The sequence below is a fragment of the Falco rusticolus genome, chromosome 5, assembly GCF_015220075.1.
Source record: "Falco rusticolus isolate bFalRus1 chromosome 5, bFalRus1.pri, whole genome shotgun sequence".
In the NCBI taxonomy this organism is placed as follows: Eukaryota; Metazoa; Chordata; class Aves; order Falconiformes; family Falconidae; genus Falco; species Falco rusticolus.
Genome location: NC_051191.1, coordinates 54,881,794 through 54,902,672, shown reverse-complemented (window position 1 = coordinate 54,902,672; position 20,879 = coordinate 54,881,794). Strand labels below are relative to the sequence as shown.

Below are 20,879 nucleotides of genomic sequence, written 5' to 3'. Positions count from 1 at the left end.
TACTTTTCAAATACTTTTGGGAGATTAGGCTACAACAGCGCTATTTGAATATGTCTGCTGCTGTTAGGATCCTCTTAAGGAAATAAAAAGCTTGAAGATTGTTGCTCCAAGCTTACACAGACAATAAAAACAGGTGCAGATGCAGTGTTGCTGACTACTATTCTAATTTTGACACATCCATTTATCTGAGAATCACCCCAGCTTCTATAAACTGTTGGCACTTAAAAAGCCAAACTAAACTAACAAACAAAAAAACTCTTGAAGAAGGCCAGCAGTATCTTCCTTATTCCTTATGATTAAAGAACATCAGCCCTGCAAAGAGGCTGTTTTCAACTTTGCTCTTGCAGTATATGTTATAAGAATGTTAAAAAGGTTCTTTTATTTAATACCTTAGATTGTTAGTAAGCGGAATGTTTGGCAAATACCCCCCCCATCTATTGGGTGAATTTTTCTTATTTCTAAGTAATATGCTTTGGTTCAATTAATCCAATGTTTTTGATCTTTCTTTGGGCAACAACTACAGTAACAAGTACTTATTATTTCTGTTACTCATTTCTCATCTTACAAAAAAAAAAAAAAAGAAAAAGAAGTAACTAAAGTTGTTACTACAAACCTCCACACCAAATTCTGCATGGTTTTAAAAGGAAATCTCATTCCTATTGCGTATTTTCCTTAGTGCTTTGAGAGTCTCTTCTTCCCTCTTTCCTTTGGTAGATACTACTTTACTTTCATTGAAAAAAGAATCCTGTCTATATGTGTATTATCTTAAACTTGTTCCCCGTGATGATAGTCCTATTTTTTGATCTCTAGTGATGCAGTAGTTCGGATTCATGCTTGTAACGAACATTAGAAATACTGAGAATCTCTTGTGTGTGGATTGCAGCATTTGTATTTTCTTGTTTCTGGTGGATTAGTTGATAGGCACTTCTCGTGGAAGACAAATGAAAAGATGTAACTTCCCATTGTCCTGTACAACGCATGGTAGTTGAAAGCTATGCCAAATCCATATAGTGCTTAAATGAGAGTAGAGTTATGTGCACACAGGTCACTCTGAAATGTTCCATTATTTCTTTTCTCCCCTAAACTTCAGTCTACTTCACTTGAAATGGTAAAACCATTGTGTCTGCCACAAATAACTGAGCCTTACTACAGGAAGAAAATTTGGTTTGGACTCTGAGCTGCTTGATTGATAGTAGTACTAGCACATATTTTTTTGTTCCTTATATGTATGAAGCAAATGTTTTGTAGTGTACTGTTTTAAACTTCTTTTTAATTGCATAGAGTCTGGTTTCCATCAGGGCTATTTTAGGTAGGTGCTTCCATTTAAGACTGCATGAAGGCAATCTGTATTGTAAATATGTGTATTTCGAATCTGATATTTACAGGTATCATTAAGAATTATGTCAAAATCTGAATACATTTTCATGTTAAAGTGTGACATTATTCCATCTGGTTTAGCAACATTTTATAACCAGTAAACAAACCCAACCCTTTTGTCAAGACAACTTCTGAAGGAGGGGCACTCAAAGAACATTAAGCCTTTTCATCTGCCTAATGCTCTACCAACGCTGTGATTAATCTTGGGCTTGTCTACACAGGGAAATTACCCTTGAATAAGGAGGTGTCAGAGTTTTAAATACTACAATGATTCTAGGACAGCCCTCTACTTGTACTTCCTCATTTTGTATTGAGAATACTCATGCATGGGGGAGTTGCTGGAAAACAGTGGTTACAGAGTAACTTGTCTATTTTAATCTCCCATGTAGATGAGCTTTGAAGGTTGGTTCTTTCCTATCTGCTGTACCTTTTCTAAGTTTATTTCTCCTTACAGCTGATGTAACTCATTCAGTTTGATTTTTTTTCTCTTCAGGATGGTACCCTAAAGGAGCCTCACATTCTAACAAAAGGACTTTTTGTCTTGTAGTGGATATACCACCTCTCTGCTTGTCAATTTAACTCATTCATTCACTTTTCCTCAGGATGCAAACCATGCATACAAGGAGTTTTCCTGACATTGCTGTGTGAGATAGGAGAAGGTGATTACTGAAGATTGTAATATGCCCTATATTATGCACTTGTTATGATGCATACTTCTTTTTGTGTCTAATTCTTGCTAGCGGACCCTGATTAACTCCTCATAGAGAAGATTTCTCCATATATCCTGGAAATCAGCTGTAGTTGTTCCCAAACTGGGGTGCTCTACCTTGTGACAGATGTCTCAGGCCAGTCCTGAAATTCCCAGATTTGGCCTGCATTGCAGATTCCCAAAAGTCTTCTGTTTGCATGCATTGTTCTACTGAGACTCCAGAGAAGCTCTGTGCACTGTGCTTGTGTGATGTCACTGAGTATCAGACAATCTTAAACACAAAGCCAGGTTTATCCAAGCAGAGGAGTGAATTCTTGGAAATAAACTGGAACAAAATCTGCTTGCCCCTCAAAAGAGGAATGAAAACAGAACTGTACCAGGTGTTTAATAGTCTAGTTCCTCTTTTACTTCTCTGATATTTTGACTGGCTTTGGGAGCTGGCAGCCAAACCTCACCCAGTGGAGCCCTGGGAATTTAGAAAACCTTTCCTTCTTTCTTTGAGTGGGTCCTTCCTTTTGCTGTCTGGCCACCTTCAGTTCTGATGGCTTCCTTGCTTGGCACCTTTGTTCTAGCTTGAATGGACTGCCTAGTGGTTACTGAATTTTTGACTTGAAATGACTGTAAGGTAGCAGAGAAATGTGAAACTTTTAAAAAATATACAGGCTATTCCAAGTGATGCTGCAGCAGTATCTGTAGCTACCTGTAGATGTTGCAATGAAGGCAGATTTTAGAGAGCAGAATATGGAGTGATAGCAAATGGATGTCAAGTACAATTACAATGTCTTGGGGCAGGCCAAGCATTCTCATATACAATCCTGTTTGCTACCCTCCTGGTGTACTGTACAGTAATGCCTGTGTAAATTGGACATTGGAAAACAACTTCTCATCATGTGGTGGGCTTGCAGATCTTTAAGTGCAGCTGGATGGGGAAAAATTGCACTGAGACAGTGCCAAGTCTCTCTGTATAAATTCTAAAGAGACAGCAGTTGTTTGGGCTGGTTTGGAAATGATTCATACCACTGAGTGGCTTAACACTATCAAAAGAGACATCTCTTGATCTCTGTCAGTTGTGGCCTTTGCTCCCTGTTTGGTTACTTGCAGCAAAACCACAATGAGCTAAAGCAATGTAACATATATGAAAATTTGCTTTGGATTTCTTCCTCAAACTATAGCCGCTGTTAGGGTCTTCTGTGACGCATGATTTTAGTTGTGAGGATGGCTTATTTCTCTCACTTGTCTTGGTAAGCATTGTGGGAAGGTTTAATTCCTTCCCCTGGGATATATGGACAAGAGTTTACATTATTTTGGGTTTTCCTGTTCATTATTTTCTCTGCCAAAACAGCAGATGGATAACACACAATTCAGTCTTCTGAATAAAAAGTAAATGGATTTGTTGCTGTTTATTTTTTCCATGTCCTTGTCTCCCCTTTATTGGGGTTTGTAGAGGGATCAGCTACATGGTTTAATAACAGTGATTTATATTGCAAGTAATGTGTTTCTTTGCTACATAATTATGCCCCGTTCTAAAATTACTATTCATAGCCCTACAGCGATGTGTGTTCTGACTTCTTTTCAGTAAGCCTTGCCCTAAGTAAAGGCACAGCGCAAGCAGGGTCTTTGGAGGTTGAGGTTAGACCACTGTTAAGCTCTTACTGCTTTTGAAGAGGCAAACTAAGACCAGGTTCTGAAAAGCATGTTGCACAATGAGCTGTGTGTAGCTAACCCTAGCTAGTTCCAGCCATAAGGGGTTTCTGAAAGCACATGGTGTAGTGCCTTTTGACTGACCCTTTCTTTAGCTTGTTCCATACCTGATTAGTATTGTTAACATATCTTGCTTCCCTCATTTGTTTTCTCAGCCTCCTCAGTCCTGAGGATGCCTTAAATTAGAGTCTTTATAAAAATCCAAAAACTCCAAAGCGTGTTTGTTAATGTAAGGCTCTTTCTTTGTTTATCTAGATGCCTTTGAAAAAATCAAATCCTATTATTACCCCAGTTTAACAGTAACAGCAGACTGATAGGTATACTGGTTGCAAAGACACAGAAGTTTCATAAGTTACAGCTAGCATTTATTTTTTTTTCCTCAGAAATGTTAGCATTGGTAATGCTGCTGCAAGGTTCAGACCCTCAAATATACCTAGGTGCTTAATGCTACACTGAGTTTGAACATCTGGGCCTCGTGAGCAGGCATTTCATAGACCATGCAAGAGCTTCTTTTGAGAGCAAAATAAAAAAAATCTTAACAGCTGAGGCTGTCTTGATGCTCCTCTGTCTGAAAGTGCTTTTTATGGTTTCTCTTTTTCTCCCTTTCCTCAGCCACTGAGTGTCTTTGATGTCCAGTTTCTGAATGCAGTTGGAGACCTTTTGGACCTCATTCCTGCATTATTTGAGTATTCAGCACGGAGTGGACAATGCAACGTGGAACCAGGAAGCCATGGGAAATATCAGTGGGATATGGGTCACTGCTCTGCACTCATCAAGGTAAGCACCGAGAACGTCATCTCTTCTATGACTATGACTATCAACTATGACTGTTGATTTGCAGTGTCACGAGTCTGCATTTCTGGAGTCTTCATTGTTTATATTGTGTGTGCATAAAAAACCTCATGTTAATCAAGGTGCTTTTATGCAGTTGTCACTTATGCTTCTATAGGATTTTGGGTTCAGTTTTGCTCACACATGCTCAAGGGCAGGGGAAAAAAATAAACCAAAACAAAACCAAAGGGTTTGGCAATGATAAGGCACTGGAATTGCTAGGGAATGGGGAGCTACCACAGAGAGGAAGGGTAACTTGTTTCACCTAGCCAAGTGAAGTCTGAAAGGGGGTGTTGTGAATGTCTACAAATACGCTGGGCAAATAAGCAGGGAGGAAGGGAAGAGGAATACTTGAACTAAAGGACGGTGCTAGCATGAGAACAAATGGGTGCAAGTGGACGATGCTTTCTAAGTGTTAGCAATGATACTGTGGAACAACTTTCCAGTGGGAGTAATGACAGAAAAAAAATGCTTTTAAGATAAGTGTCTGATACATCATAGTGGCAATTAAATTTTTAAGATAAAGTTATTGATCTAGTCGGCGTATGGAGACTTCATGCATCCCAAAGCAACAATATTCACCTTAAATTGAGAAGCATTCATTTAAGCATTTGCCTACAGCAAGAGTTTTCTGAGCTAACAACAAATCTTAGAACCAGGGAAATACTTTGAAAAGATGTACTATCAGTATATATATATTTACCTTTTCAAATTGAATTTACTTGCATTTGCTTCCATACTTCAAAGTCAGGCGGAGGCATTTTCACAGAAACAGCACGTTTTAAGATATGTCGGATGTGTTTGCAGAGCTAATCTGAATGTGTAAATACAAGTATTCAGTAAGAAATCATGAAAACAAAATATACCATGTGATGGAGGTGTCCCCAAAAATCCTAAGCTGTTTCATTTTGAAAAATAACAACCAATTACTTGAAAACAGCATGTGTGCAAGAATTATTTCCAGAGGTTTCAGAAATTCATTGTTAAGTACACAATTAAAAGCACAAGAATCTGCTCCTTCCTGAACAATGCAATTAATCAAACTACTTAAAACAAGTTGTTCTCCCAGTTTCTATCAAGTACAAAACATGCAGTGTATAGTAGGGTCTGAAATTATTAATCTTTCTGCTTCTCTTTTCCAGGTTCTACCTGGATATGAGAATATATATTTTGCCCATTCCAGCTGGTTCACATATGCAGCCACACTGAGAATATACAAGCATTGGAACTTCAATATAATTGATCCAGACACTAGAACCAGCCGTGTCTCATTCAGCAGTTACCCAGGTAAAGTCAAGAAAAACAAAACAATGTAGATATCCAAGATGGTGTGAATCATCTTACTGTCTTGCAGATGTCTTTTCTATAAAAAGGATGATACCTCAACAAGCACTGGCTTCAATCTACCTTAAAATTTTCAGCCACCAAGAGGACCAAATGCTGTCTTCAATTTTCTGGCTTGAACATGATATTGTTGTTGTCTTTTGTTGTTGATTAATCACCTTCAATGCTCTGAATAGTACTAGTTAAATATTCTACCTCTGGCACAAACATGCTACTTTGAATTCTGCTTATGTAGTCTGCAGTCATCTCAACTGTTGAACTTCTCATCCTGTCTATAGCATTTGCAGGTTTGCTAAGAAGTTTTAAACATTTCTGTTTACCACCATGGCATGACTCATGTTGTAATGGGATTGTCAATTGTATTGACTTCTTTGGTGTTGGGTTAGCAAACCTTCAGTTCTTTTTCGGTTGTTCCGCCTGCCCCCCCCCCCCCCCCCCCCCCCCCCCCGCCCAATCTCCCTCTTCTAGCTTTTCTTTAAGCTGTTGCAGAAGGGAGTATTTTTTAATGCTTATTTCATGTGTTAGTAATATAGCCAGCCAGAATATTTAAAATCTCTCATAGGAATATTAGGCAGCATATAATATTCTCAAGTTTCCTGGAAGAATGTTAGAAAACTCCAGAAGTTAATGTTTCAGTGATAAAATATATACTTCTGCTAGAGTAGCACCAAGAAATGTTAACGTGAAAAACCAAAGCAAATCTAAGATCATTTAAGAGTGAGTCAACATTGCATAAGTTTTTAAAGATGGAATTTCAAATTCAAAAATACCCAAGCACTCAAGAATCTTCATAAACTTCTTAACTCTCTCATTCTGATGAAATGTTGTTGGTTAATGATCTCAAAATGTGCTTTGTTGAATTACTGTGCTTGCCTTACTACAAAGGCAAGGGTGCTTCACGGCAGGGACTCCTGAGACTGACTGGGAAACAGTGTTTTGAAAAACATTGATTTCACATTGAAAGCAAGTCTTTCTTTCTGTAGGGTTCTTGCCCTCAGTGACCCTCAGGAATGCAACATGTTCTGACAACGTAAGATTTTTGCTCTGAGGGACAAGTAGAGGTATTCTGGTGAATGCCTGTTAGCTATAAAGGCTTTTAAGAGCTTGGGTTATCTTCAGTTCCCTTGGAGAAATTCCACTTGCTTGTTGCAAGGAATTTTGCCAAGCCTGTGTAACCTGGTAGAAAGCCCAAGTTTTCTGTCTGGCCTGTTCATCATCTGAATGTATGGAAGGTTGTTCTGGACCTCTTCTCTCTCAGCAGAAATACTGTGTGTTCTGGACCTCTTCTCTCTCAGCAGAAATACTGTTGAGGATAGCACTACCCTTCAGGAGAATGTGGCTCTGTTTAGCAAGTGTTGCATGCTGCACTCTGCTGTGGATTCAAAAGTGGTGATCAGGATTAGCCATGCAGATCACTTCTTATTTTACTTTTAGTGGGTGTCTGTGGTGATGTCTCTGGGTTGTTCCTTTTGTGGATTCTTTGTATAAAATGAAGTAAAAGTCTTCTGTTTTGATGAGGCAGGTAAAGCATTGCTGTATGGCAGGATACCTGAAAATTAGCTACTATTATGCTGAAATGGTTGGGGTCTCTTCACTAGTGTACAAAATCCCAGTGTGCTTCCCTGAGACCGAGTTCTGCAGAGATGACTTCTTTTAAAGCTTACTTGTGTGAGGTAGACTCTGTCAGAGTGATGTGGTAATGCATACTTCTACCAACAAAACTGAGTGAGAAATGTTGCAAAACATTTGCCATGGCTGCAGTGAAATCTGAGACACACAGGATGCTATCACAAGAACTAGACAAGCACGATCTATTGACTACAGCAAATTGCATTATCTGTGGTGGGTGTAGTTTACAAACTTGCAGTTTTCTAGGGGGTGAATAAGCTCTAAAACACTGGCCGGGTAATGATCTAGGGACACTGCACAAGAAGCAGGAAACTGCCAAATTCCTCTGCTCTGTGTTGTGATGATATGAAGCCTTATAATTTCAGGCCATCTGACCATGGAATCTGCAGGTCCTGGCCATGGTTCAACTTGGTAGTTGTAACTTCTCCCTGCATGCAAGTTCCCACTCATATTCTCCATCCTGATAGCTGTTCTACTGGTTCTTAGGGTCTAAGCTAGTAAGCTGTCCCATGTGCTTTAGGATCATGTTACTATTCAGAAGTATTGCCTTTTGGAAGAAGCAAAAAGCATTGAAAGACAGATGTCCTTCCGGGCCTTCAGGGACACTTAACTTGAGTAATTCAAAGGTTCCTGTCATCCAGCTTACTGGTTACGAAGTAAAACTCCTCTACCATCCAAAAGCTGTGTCGGAAAAGCTTCAAGGAGTCATTTGCCTTCTGAGAAGGAATGTGCCAGCTCCCTGACTTCTCCTGGGGTTATAAGAGTAAAATTGTCCAGATTGTTTATTTACTGAATTTGAAAAGACTGGCTACAACACTGCAAAAAATTAATTTTTGTTCTGACTCAGTTTAGAGTATCTAAGACTATTCACTAACCATGATGCATGTCAGTGTGTGCATTATGATACAGCTAGAGGGCCTTGCGCTTCCTTGCTTCTGCTGTGACTGAGCAGGCTGGAGGACAGGCAGGAATTGCAGAGTCCATCCTGGCTTCCCCAGCAGTTCCCTACATTCCTGCCAGGATGCTTAAACGTCCACTGTTACAGCATGTCTTTTTGCTGCTTTCTCCCTTTCAGAGCAACAGTAGTGCTGCAGAGGCACAGCCAAGTGGAAATGAACGGAGTAGTAATCTCTGCTTTTGCAGACTGATTTAGCCACTGGCTGCTTTATTTCCATGCTAATCCTAATCCTCACTAGAAATCTGCTCATCGTCTTAGCTGCTTCTTCTGTTGAAAGCATCTGTGCAGAGCTGCATGTAGGACAGGTCTGTCAACCTCTGGAAAGGAGGAATGTCTCTGAGCTGAATGCATGGGCACCCTTGACTTCAGTGTCTTGTTCAAGTTCTGGACATAAATACTTAATGTGGTTAGTGAATCTGTGCACAGCAGAGATAAATTGTACAGACACGTTACAGTTGCTCACAAATGTTGAGTGAAGCTATACTCATTTGGAGGGGGAAGAAACGTGGTGACAAGGTAGGTGCTGTGTTTTGCATTAAGTATCCGGTAACAGATCAGAGAGAAAGCTCCCTGCAACCCCCCTGCCACATGTGCAGTCACTGCTTTACGCTGCCACTTTGAGGCATTCAAGGAAATGAGCCCAACTAATTGACGAAACTTGCCGTTTTCCTTGGACAGCAGAGAGATTGCAGCTCTTCAAGAGGTCCATCCAAATGGACATAAATCTTCAACAGTTAGTTTTAACTCCATTTAAGAAAGGGAATCTACCATTTGGGCCCAAGCACTCTGCTTTGGGTAGTGACCTACTTTCTCTGGGCTGAACCAGCCTCATTAAGTATGTGATACCATAAAATTGGTCATGGAGAAAAACCCTCTAAGACTTGATTTGAAGTTTTAGAAGGCAGACATTCTTTAGTACAGTGCTGGGAGCATGGGGGAATGTTTCCTTGGAGTGTGCTCCCCAAGTTACTCAAGGGTACGCATTATATACAGCAGAGTATTTGCACATTCATAGTGTATTACATACTCATTCACATATAGGATTGGTTACAAGTTTCTTGTTTCTAGTGCAAACTAGTGCACATCCTCAGATAGAACTGCTGAATTTTTTTACTCACTACATGTGCTCCCCAAGCAGGGGCTTGCCTTCTTTCATGAGGGCTATTTGAGCCAGAGGTTGCTGTCTTCCACTGCAGCAATTACCTTTGTCCTACTTTCAACCAGCTTTCTGTGAATTGTAATACTTTATCAACCTGTCTCCTCTTGGTGACAGAACTTCCTCACTTGGAAGCTTCTTTCTGCATAACTTAAGATAATGTTGTTCTTTTCACCATCTGTTCTTTGTCCCTGTCCTTCCCAAAGCTGACTCCCTTGATTAGAAGTCCCTGCATTCATCACTTTAGAGAGTCAGCTTGGCCTAAACTTTGTGCACAGATTTCTTTAACATATGGCTAAATACTAAATCAGAGTTTGGTAATTCAGGAGTTTAGACATCTTGTGCCCTTGCTGAGCCATCAACCTTCCCTTAAGAGAATACTTTGACATAAATGTATATACAGTGGTATCTATATAGTGGTGTCATATGTTACTCTGTTTTTAGCTGTTAAAGCAAAACAGTTGAGAAGATCTTCACTGGCACCTTTGCTCGTCTGGTCTGCTGTCGGGATGTTGCTTGATTGATACAGGCTGTGACATGGGAACAAGATGGCACGGGTTGTCTTGATGGATGGCTATATATGTGTTGCTAAGGCAGGAGAGAGAAGTAACATATCTCTTGGTTTGAAGTAGTCTGGTGTTAGTGCAGGGTTATTCTTCCCTGCAGTTTGAGCAAGAGCTAGGAGGAACAAAATACCGAAAGGGCAGTAGCCCTTATATTCAGAGGACCAGCTTGTTCAGGAGGTATTGCCAGACCATTTATTGCTTCCCTGCTCCCTCCTATATCTGTCTAAAACCTGGAGGGAAGCAGGGGAAAGTGTCTGAAGATGAGAGGCCAGAGCTATAGCGTAGGATGTGCTATTTCTTAGAGCCTAGGAGAGGCCTGCAAGTGGAAGGAAGATGGTTGGTCAAGTTCAGTCTTGACTGAGAAGCAGCTGCTGATAGGATTAAGAAAACTAATCCAGAGAAGACGTGTCCATTGCCATTGTCAAGTGTGTTTATAGCCCAGGAGCATGGAGCATCTCAGCCAGGAGCTACATTAATCTCTGTGAGGTGATGGCTAGACCTCATGGCTCTGACTTCCAGTCTGTAATACTGACCCTTTCTGTACTTGAATGAGCACAATGGCCTTTTAAAGCACCAAAAAGGCAGATGCCATCTCAGATGGTTCAGAAAACAGCAGCCTACCTCTTCAGGAACAATAGCTGCCAGGACCATGTTACCCCTCCACATACTCTTTGGTGTGTTGACTCTGCAGAACAGTGTGGCTCGGATTTCAAAAACATTTTGTTTTGCTTGCCAAATTAATATTGTCATGATGAATGAAACTCCATACTCTGGAAACATCAGTTTTCCAGTGGTGATTGGAAACTGAATCTAAATGGCTCAGACCCAGAAGATGCCATCAGAAGTGCTTTTGTTTGTTTCTATGTAGGAAGAGTCAGGCTCATTGGAGGGAATTAAAAAAAGACTGATAGTTGCTGGTAAAAACAGGAGATGGGTTTACAGAAAAAAGTAGATGAACTGTACAGTAAGATAACGGTTGACATAAAGAGCATTTTCAATTACAACAGATTCTCATGCATACTTAAAAAGACAGGAGTGACACAAGAGGACATCAAATATCTAGGCTTCACCCAGGTTTTATTTTTGTGGATGTCTTTGCTGTGGATAAACTGTTGTATGTGTTTTAACTTCCCTTTGTTTCATGGGTGTTTATGCCTTAAGTTAAAATGGTATATCTTGCCTTGGAACAATTAGGCTAGTAATGATGTGGAGAATCATGAAGGACACACTGTATTATAAAACATCTTAGAATAAAACTTGGTAAATACTAAGGCCCAGAAGGAAATCAGCTTTTTTTCAGCTTAGCTGAGCTTTGCAATTTATTTGAATTACAAAGTTTAAACTTCAGTTAATTTAGCGTCATTTGTTGTGTTGACACTTGCTTTGAGTTGAGTTTTTCTGTTTTATCTTGGCTGTTGATTGAAAAAGAAGAAAAAACTATTAGATTTATCTTGAAGTAGGGCACTTGGCATTGGCACCCATGTGGGAATTGGCATTCAATTGGAATCACAATTGTTGAAGTTTGGGCAAGCACTTGACTTGTTACACAACTGTTTAGTGCTGGAGTATCCCATGTCTTTGTATAAAATAGACTGACAGAGCCAGGTTTAGAGTGTTTCTTTTCTTGTCTTTACTTATTGGAGAGAGAACTGTGCTGTTGATACACATAACTTACTGACATTTTTTTTTCTGTCTCCAAGAATAAAATTCTAGGAACAACAAAATGGCAGGGTGCTCTGCCTGTTTTATATTGACATATTTTTAGAAAACAGCTAACCACAAAGTGTATTTTCCTGGATTGATTCTGATTTGAGATCTTGAGACTTTAAAGAAATCTTGCTGAAATGGAGCCCTTAGACCTCCTTCAAGCAAAAGTGATGTTTGCCTTTTGATGAAAGCCCATGAACAGGAGATAGAGCTGAGTTGTCTTTCTGGCTGTTACAGGTTGCTGACCTTAGTTCGTTTGTGGAGTGCATTAATAAAGCTTGCTGTAGAAGATACCATAGTGGAAGTCAACTATTAGACTGTCGTGCTGCATTTTGGCATTTTGTACTCTTTCAAGAATGATACTGTTAAAAACTCATTAAGAAGAGACGTTTCCCAACCTGGCAGCCCTGTATCTGCTGGGGAATCTCAAAGTCAAGTTATTTCTGCTTTGTAAGTAGTCACTGTGCTATCCGTGGCGTTATAGCTGACCTTTGCAGCTCTGTATAGCACCTCCTGGCGTGGGATCTGCAATTGGACCTAGTACTTCTGTTGGCATGTGACCTGGAAGGGAATCATGCCCAGAGATCCACTGTTGTGTTGCATTTGCAGGGCTGATAGGCATAAACCCCCCAAATGACAACATGTCAGAAAGAGGAGTAGGTAAAACTTTCTCTTATATACAGGATGTGGTTTATGATTTAAGAGATGCCCATTTCTCGGAGATGCTTTTAATAATAGTTAGACTGGAAGAGATTAAACTGGAAGGAAGATGTTTCTGCCTGGCTTGATTTAGTCCAGAAGGGATTAATTTAAAATAATAACTGTTGTCCTTACAGAATAAAAATCTAAAATTGAAACTGGTTGATGAAAATGTCTTTGGAGTTTGTACTTCTGGTTTTCTTTGTTGTATTTCTTAAAGGAATTTCTTTGTTAGAAACTTTTAAGTGCCTGTGAGTGTATGTAATCCTTCAGCGTAAGAAGACATAGGTTTACATAAGGAGAGACTTCCAAGCTTGGGATGCAAACATGTTCTAAACAAAGAACATGTTGTGTGTTGACAGCATGATAAATGAGAAACTTTGCTGGCAAGTGGACTTCAAGCACTCACAAAAGTCTCCACCTCATCTTTAATATTTTGTACAGTTTGATTTCAAACACACACGTTTACTCATTTACATCCTCTTGGCTTGTTTCTCTGTTTTGTTCTATGAGTATATAAAAGGTTCACAAAGATAACAAATTTTGTACTATTGCTGTTTAAGGCTTTTTGGTGTCCCTGGATGACTTTTACATACTAGGCAGTGGCTTGGTAATGCTGCAGACTACCAACAGCGTGTTCAACCAAACCCTCATTAAACAAGTGGTGCCTGAATCCCTGTTAGCTTGGCAGAGGGTCCGCATTGCTAACATGATGGCAGATGGTGGCAAAACGTGGGCAGAAACCTTCTCGAGGTGCAACTCTGGTAAGTACAATTTCACATGAATCTTAGAAAAAAGGATGTGTTCCTTCTTTCCCTTGTACTCTTTTCCTTCCCCAGGCAGGACATGTAACTCTCTTTGCTCTCATACCTAGGGACCTACAACAATCAGTACATGGTGTTGGACCTGAAGAAGGTCAAGTTGCATAAGAGCCTGGATGAAGGTACACTGTACATTGTTGAGCAGATCCCAACCCTTGTGGAGTACTCTGATCAAACAAATATTCTCCGGAAAGGTAATAGCTCCTATAGCAGTTGCTGGCTTAGGAAAGCCATCTCTTTGGGCCAGCTGATAGAGAATTGTTCTTTGTCCCTAGGAAGGGTTTATTGAACACTAGTGCTGAGTTTCAAGTTAGAAAGCTTTGTGTGAGGATCCCTCTGTTGTCAGGTCCATTATGTTGCATTCAATTCTCCTGCATGCTGTGGCAGAAGTGTGGTGAACATCTGTATTTCTTAAAATCAGGGGAGGGAAGAATAAACTTTGCTTTTGTGCTGTCTTTCTGGTATTATTTTGCCCTGTCTTAGAGACCCACGAGGAAAACGGTGAGTCTGAAGCAGTACTAAGTAACAGTGGTGCTGTGGGCTACTTGAAATGTTTGGTGAGTGGGTCACCCTATGATGAGGTGAGCTGTTCAATATGAGAGAAGTTCTATGTTAGATTCAGCTCCTAAACTTTTCTGGAGCTCTGTTATCTGATAAATATTTGCTGTTTAAAAGATTGCTTAATCCCCTAGGAAGACTAGCAACCACTTGATGGAAAACAAACAAACAAAAATCTAGGGTGAGGCAAAACACCCACTGTCAGATTTGATTCACAAGTGTTTCCGAGACAGTTTGTCAGCATCCAAAAGCCTGAGCTCACGCCACAAATTTAAGTGTATGTTTGGTGCTTTGTGCTCTCTCCTGTAATCACATGCTGAGGAGGTGAATTGATGAATTGCTTTTCATCATCAGAATGACTGAAAATGCATTTATGTTAGCAGCTGGGGTAGTTTCCCTTGGACTTTTTCCTTGTGTCTGGCTCCTTGGAAAGTTCTAGCTTACTTTGAGGATTGCATGATGTCAATATGGTTTTATGAGATCTTTCTTAATGATAATTTGGAAAAATCTCAGTCTATCCCTTATGCTTCTTTGGCTCCTTTATCCACTGAAGATATGAAAGTAGGCTGTTGCACCTTATCTTCCTGTGTTTGTGTGTAGTTCAGATGGTGAAATGTCTTGGGCTTCTCTGCGCTGTGTTGTGGATTGTGGTGCAGACAAACAAGCTAATAGAGACCCTCTAGCTTTGGCACTTGAAGCAATGCAACCATGTCATGGCAGTCTTGCAGCTGTGCAGAGAGGCCAGGCTTAGAGAGTTCCCCAAGTTCCTTTTCAGCAGTGACTTGAGGGCTACTGTGTGGGATTCCCTGTAGGACTGAGCCCAACCCCTGGGCTTGGGTGCACAGTGACCACTTATTCCCCCCTAGGAGATCGGGTGGCTGCTCTGTTCTTGAAGGTGGCAGCATGTATTAGAAATTGCGTATTCTTTTATACTTAAAATATGGCTTTTCCCAGGTATCTAAATGCACCTTGTATGTTTTGGATAACGCAGCATCCAGTCTCTGGTTGGGTGCACCTTGCCAGGCCTAACAGGCAGATTTCAGTGGCTTATAACAGCCCTTGGGCAGCTGCCTTAGGTTGTGCACTGCAGTGTCTGCATGGGATTTGCAGTCCTGCGGAGCCTGAGACACAGGAGAGCTCTTGCTGGAAGAGACCTTCAATAGCTTCCTCTGTTCTGGCAATTTAAACAAAAAGTTTTTCCAGGTGGGAAAAGGGAGTCGTCTGTATGCACTGCATTTGTCAGACAATAGCATCTTTTTGAACCACAACTAAACCCTACTGATTTGGAAGCTGATGTGTCTGTATCCTCTGGCCTGCATCATCAGTGGCTGGCAAGCGCGCTCGTTTCTGGAGGACTGCCTGTATTACAACACAACAAGTACACAACCTGTTTCCTTCAGGTAGGCTCTAGGTCATGTAAGCAAATGCCAGCACACAGGTTGTTCCTGTCTGCTGCACGCTAGGCAGGACCCAAGCTGCTAAGGCCTCTACTCGGGCAGTGTTGCAGTGCTTATACTGTCTGCGTATCTGTCCTACAGACAGAAACCAAACTCCCAGAGTGTTTCATTCCTTCCAAGTCCCAGATGACTTTCTTGACCATCTTGTAGCCAGACACCTTGTGTTGTGCTGGGCTGATGTTAATACATGCAGCTGTTAATACATGCAGTCCTTCATTTACCAGTGTCTAGATAGTAAATCTGTAAGCCAAAACCTGGTGTGTGTGATTTTTAGAAGCAACATTCCCCACTGAGAACAGGAATGCTAGTGCTTTGGAGAGAACCTAAAAGTATGCTGCTCTTGGGACTAGCTCATGTTATATACTCTCTGCCTAAACACTTCTTGGTGCCTGCCTTGGGAAAAAAAAAAAGGTGTTAAAGTATGAGTATCTATTCTTACTTCTTCCAGGACTTGCTGTACCCAGATTCTGTCCTGGATGATCTCCTGATTCTTTACAAGCCTTTCTGCTTTCTACACTGGTCTTGTTTCAGGCAGTTTTATGTTGCCTGCCTAAAACACACTCTGGAGTTCTGGGTTGCTCTTTAGTTAACAAAACTGCACCAAAAAAAAAAATAATTCACACTTGCTTTTGGAAAAATTAGGGCAGGGCTTGGCTCTGCTCTGCTCAATCACTTCTTAACCCTCAAAGGCAAATGTATGGCTATTCCCCCATCCTTCCTTATTGCTGTGTGCAACCACAGCTTTCCAGCCACCACTGCACAAAGCACATATATTCTTTGCTAACCTGCCTCCTGTTCACCCCTGTAGTGCTGTGGTCCGTGTGTGTTTGTGTGTGTCCATATGTCCCTGACATCTTGGCATGGTCTATCAGTCTTCCTTGGTGAGATGGGAAGGGGGTCGAAAAGGGAGTGACTCCAATCCTCTTGCTGGGAAGCTTGGTGGAAGTAAGTGAGCTTACACTCCTCTAAGGTTGAGCAGGGAAACCTCTGCAGGAGGGCTGTGGCCACTCTGCATGTTCATGTCAGACTCCTGCGAGTCTGGTCTCAGCTGTTTTGTAGGATGAGTCCTCAGGGTGGAAATCTGGGGGCGGGTTGCCTGGGTACAGTCTACAGTGGTGTTATACTGGGAGTCAACCCTTGTCATGCCAGAGACTGTTGCCTTATTTTCTGGTGTTCAAACCAGTTAGACATGTTATTCCTCGACATGCAGTTAAGGCAATACAGCAGAGAAAATGGCTTATTTTTCTTTTTTCATGTAAGCAAGAGTGTTCAGCTTTTCTAAGTGATTAAGAGATTACGTTTTGTCTCTGGCAGGTTACTGGCCTTCATACAACATCCCTTTCCATGAGAAGATATACAATCTCAGTGGGTATGCGTCATATGTTGAGAAGTATGGCATGGATTTCTCTTATGAGCTTGCTCCAAGAGCAAAAATCTTCCGTCGAGACCAGGGCAAGGTGACCAGCTTGGAAAGCATGAAGTACATCATGAGATACAATAGTAAGACATGTGTTTATGTACTGTGGAACTGATCTTAATAAAGTGTTGTTACTTTTATTTCTTGGATTATGGGGGAAACTGCAGTCTCGCATTCAGATCAGTTATATTAGGTGTAGAGTACACACAAAGCAAAAAGATAACACAGGCTTACTGTCAAGGTGGGAAACCAGGCTAAAATTACTCTTAACAGAAACAAGACTGGGTTCCTTCTAGAACAGGGGCCCTTGGGTTTGCTGTTTGACCTTTCCAGAGAGCTTCCTGTGCTCCAAGAGACTCTGTGGACTGCTGTTACCTAATACATCTACAGCCTGTCAAACCTGAAAGCCTTAAATTCCAAGCAACAGTTAAGTCAGATCAGACCAGAAAATTTAGTGTAAAGCTTCCGGTCTTTTTTCCCTATTCAGGCAAATGATCTTTGGTAGGTAATGCTCTACTCCGCTTTTCCTTGACAGGGGGGTTCTTAAGTGGATTAAAACCAGCTTAATTAGCTTTCGGCTAAGCCCATCTCTAAGTAAAGATTGCTTTAGATGCTCTATTTTTCTTGCCAATTATAGGGAGCATGCTGATTACCGGGCTTGAGGTTTGGGAGACCTCTCCCAGGGTGGGGTAGCAGCACGCGCGTAGGTGTTGAGGCTTGTCCACCTTCCCCTCCTGGCTTGCAGCTGCTACAGTGGGTGTTCAAAGGCTTTGCTTCTTGCCACTTACTTTAGTCCACAACAGGAAAACAAAGGTTCTCACTGCTCTTCTGCTTTTCTCTTTGACAAAATTCCTGCAAACTTTCATCATGTCAAGTTGCAGATGTCTGTGGTTAGAAGTTGGCAGCAGGGGATGAAGAAATAGCTGTATGGACTTGGATTAGGAGCTTGTCTACTTAATGTTCTGTCTTGAGCACTGCCTTCTAGCTGGTACCTGGGGAGGAGTGTGAGATCAGTGTGATAGACTTGCATTTCTGCTAGTGCACTTAATTTTAGTAGCTCGGTCACTTTGCATCAGCTTTTTGTAAGGGGACTAAATTGTTTTCTTTTCTTCCTTCCTTCCCTCCCTACCGCATTTCTCCCCAGACTATCAGCATGATCCTTATGCTGAACACAATCCTTGCAACACCATTTGCTGCCGGGAAGACCTGAATCCCTCTTTTCCAGTGCCTGCAGGCTGCTATGACTCCAAGGTAAATTACCTCAATTTCAATACCCACTGAATGGTTGTTGCAGCCGATTTGTGCTCCTATCGGACCTGTAGCCTGTTTCCTTGCACTAGGGCCTGTCCAGGCCTGTCCTCTCTTTTCATGCTGTTGCAGTTGATTGGGCAGATCCTGAGACGGTAATTCTGTGCAGAGTCCTGTTTCCTGTCCCTGACACCAGTCCTGGTACAGTGACAGAAGGCAGAGGATACAGGGCGAGGTGTGTGAAAGAATTATGTTCAGGGGTTAAACCCCAAAGCCTTGCAGCAGGAGGAGCCTAAGGCTGAAATGAGTCTTCACATCACTCGGGAAGGTGACTGTTTTACAGCCTCAGCCTCCGGTTGGTGGGGGCTGTATGGGTACCTCCCCAGAGCCCACAGGAATGTGTTTTCAGCCTCATTTTAGCTTTACCTTTACAAAAGCCTGGCTGTAGTAAGTCACCCGGCTCCAGGGCTCCACCTCTCTGTGAAACTGCTTTGAGCAAAGTTTGGTGAAGATCACTTTGCTTTCTAGGGGTGTGTGTGAAAACCCTTAGACTCACCATCCTGGTGAAAGCAGCGCTTTTTCTAGGCAGCTTGTGTGGTATTTTCACTGTGGGGGGCAATACCTGGGTAAGCAGCTGTCCAGCCCAGGTGTGCTGGGAAGTCGTACAGTGTTTTATCCTGTGGGACCCAGCCTGCTGTGATTCTGGATTATGAGTTTGGTTGCTAGGATGGGCCCTGTGGAGACTGTTTTGGAATTGCCAGCGCTGTGTGTCCAGTCGGCTTGTACAGGACCAGGCCAGCTGCCTGCAGTAGGAGCCAACAGGAGCTCCCAGAGTTGGTTAGTCAGAGATGAATGAAGAAAACTGCTGTGTAGAGGTGTCTGGTAAGGGAGTAGGTCAGTGCATGCTGGTTGACATACCTTTTCCAGGACAGCTGGGCAAGGGGAGTGGGCTGGGCTGGAGAGAACAGGGGACCCAAGAGGGGTATTGAGAGAAATAGCCCAGAGCAGAGGCAAAACCTGGCAGTTGTGAACAGTATGGGGAATTGTGGTGTCTTTGACTTTGGGAAGATGGAGCAGGCTGGGGACCTTTTGGGAGGTAATGAAGGAACAGGGCAGAGCCTGGGCAGCAATTTTAACGTTGTGCTACCTTTGTCCTTTCCTGAATTACCCTAACATGCCCCAGGGGACAGCCAGAGTGCTTAACATGCAGCAAAGCTTAGGTCAGACACTCTAGTCTGTCTGCTGCAGCTCCAGCTCTGAGATGTGCAAACGCAGGGAGGATTGTCTTGAAGGCAGGTGTGCTGCTTCTCATCCTGGAGAAGAACTAGAGAGCAGCGTGGGCTTGTGCTTTGCTACTGCCCTTCAGAGCTGCCTCTTCTGTGGCTGAAGGTGCCCCTGTGCAGGGGAGGAATGCTGCTGGTCAGCATGCATTTCCCGTTGTTCATTTTTACCTTACTGTTATAAAATCTTCTGGAGCTGTTTCTGCTTTGTGGGATTATGGATGCATGTCAAACACCAGGCAACCCTTTTGCCCTGAACTCCTGTCCTTTATTGCAGGTGTCAGATTTCCGCCTGGCTTCATTGTTCACAGCCACTGCAATCAATGGCCCCCCAGTACAGGGTGGTCTCCCTGTCTTCACCTGGAGACGGTTTAACCACACGCGACATCAGGGCCTGCCAGAGTCATACAACTTTAATTTTGTCACCATGAGGCCGATTCTGTAAAACCAGCATCAATATTCCCAAATGGATATTTTTTTAATTGAAATTTTCATTCCTGTGTGTAATAAATAGACCTGGATGTCCACATCCTTGTGCCTTACCTGCTTTCTCCTATCCTGCCTGCCAGGCACCGTGTACTGATACTGGCCACCTCGGTGCAGCCCAGTGCATGTTCCACTCTTCTCAGCATTTTGGGTGGCCCTTCCTTTGACTAGGATTGATGGGAAGCAGGCGTGGCACTGCTTCCTGGTGAACTGAGCCATCATCACAGCTGTGCCCAGAGCAAGAGTAGACTGCAACATCATCAATGAGAGTGATCTATCTCTAGTAGCAACATGAGACCTGCCTGCAGGGCTGGGCCAAGCCAGGGGGCCGCTTTGGTGTATAGCGGCCTTATCTCAGCACTGGCTTGATGTCTGCTTTTTGTCTGAGCAGTGCCTGCAAGATGTGCTGCAAACTGCTTCTCATCAAGAAATGTCACCAGTGGAGAGAGTAAAGGCTGCATGCTCTGCGGCGGATTGGTGTGCCAGCTCTACAGGGCATGGCTTTCAAGTGCTGTTTGCAACATTTCCTTTGTCTCTCACCAAAGCAGCATGCAATGGTCAGGCTGCAAAAAGGGAGTGAAGGGATGTGCCTGTTGATTGCTAAAAGCAGCCTGATGCTTTTGGAAAGGTACAAGTCACATGCATACACACGCACCCCTCCCCGAAGGCTGCAGTGTAGCAGCAGCAGAACTGTGTGTGTGTCTGTGCAATTGATCTCTTGCTGAGGGCCCATGCCATTGTTCAGTGACCTCTTTGCCTGCTCCCTCAGCTGTGGAGGTGGAATGTGACACTAGGATGGCTGTATGTATTATTCTTAGTTACCTGTGCTTACACCGAGGCATCAAGTCAGTGGGCTGTTTTGTGCTAGATGTTATACATGTAATGAAGTAAAACAAAATTAACAGCTCTTACCTCATGGCCTTGATGGTCCAAGC

The 20,879-nt window shown here is 42.4% G+C and overlaps 1 protein-coding gene across 1 annotated transcript in view; it reads left to right on the top strand.

Moving 5' to 3' along the window:
* The window catches only part of PLBD1 (phospholipase B domain containing 1), a 39,187-nt gene extending 19,200 nt beyond the window's left edge, over window positions 1-19,987 (top strand). Inside the window, exons 5-11 of the mRNA XM_037389162.1 lie at window positions 4,400-4,564; window positions 5,761-5,905; window positions 13,241-13,441; window positions 13,552-13,692; window positions 16,828-17,013; window positions 18,075-18,181; window positions 19,736-19,987. Coding sequence (XP_037245059.1) covers window positions 4,400-4,564; window positions 5,761-5,905; window positions 13,241-13,441; window positions 13,552-13,692; window positions 16,828-17,013; window positions 18,075-18,181; window positions 19,736-19,903 — 1,113 coding nt within the window. The 3' untranslated portion in view covers window positions 19,904-19,987. The remainder of the gene's footprint in view (window positions 1-4,399; window positions 4,565-5,760; window positions 5,906-13,240; window positions 13,442-13,551; window positions 13,693-16,827; window positions 17,014-18,074; window positions 18,182-19,735) is intronic.
* The last annotated feature ends 892 nt before the right edge of the window (window positions 19,988-20,879 follow it).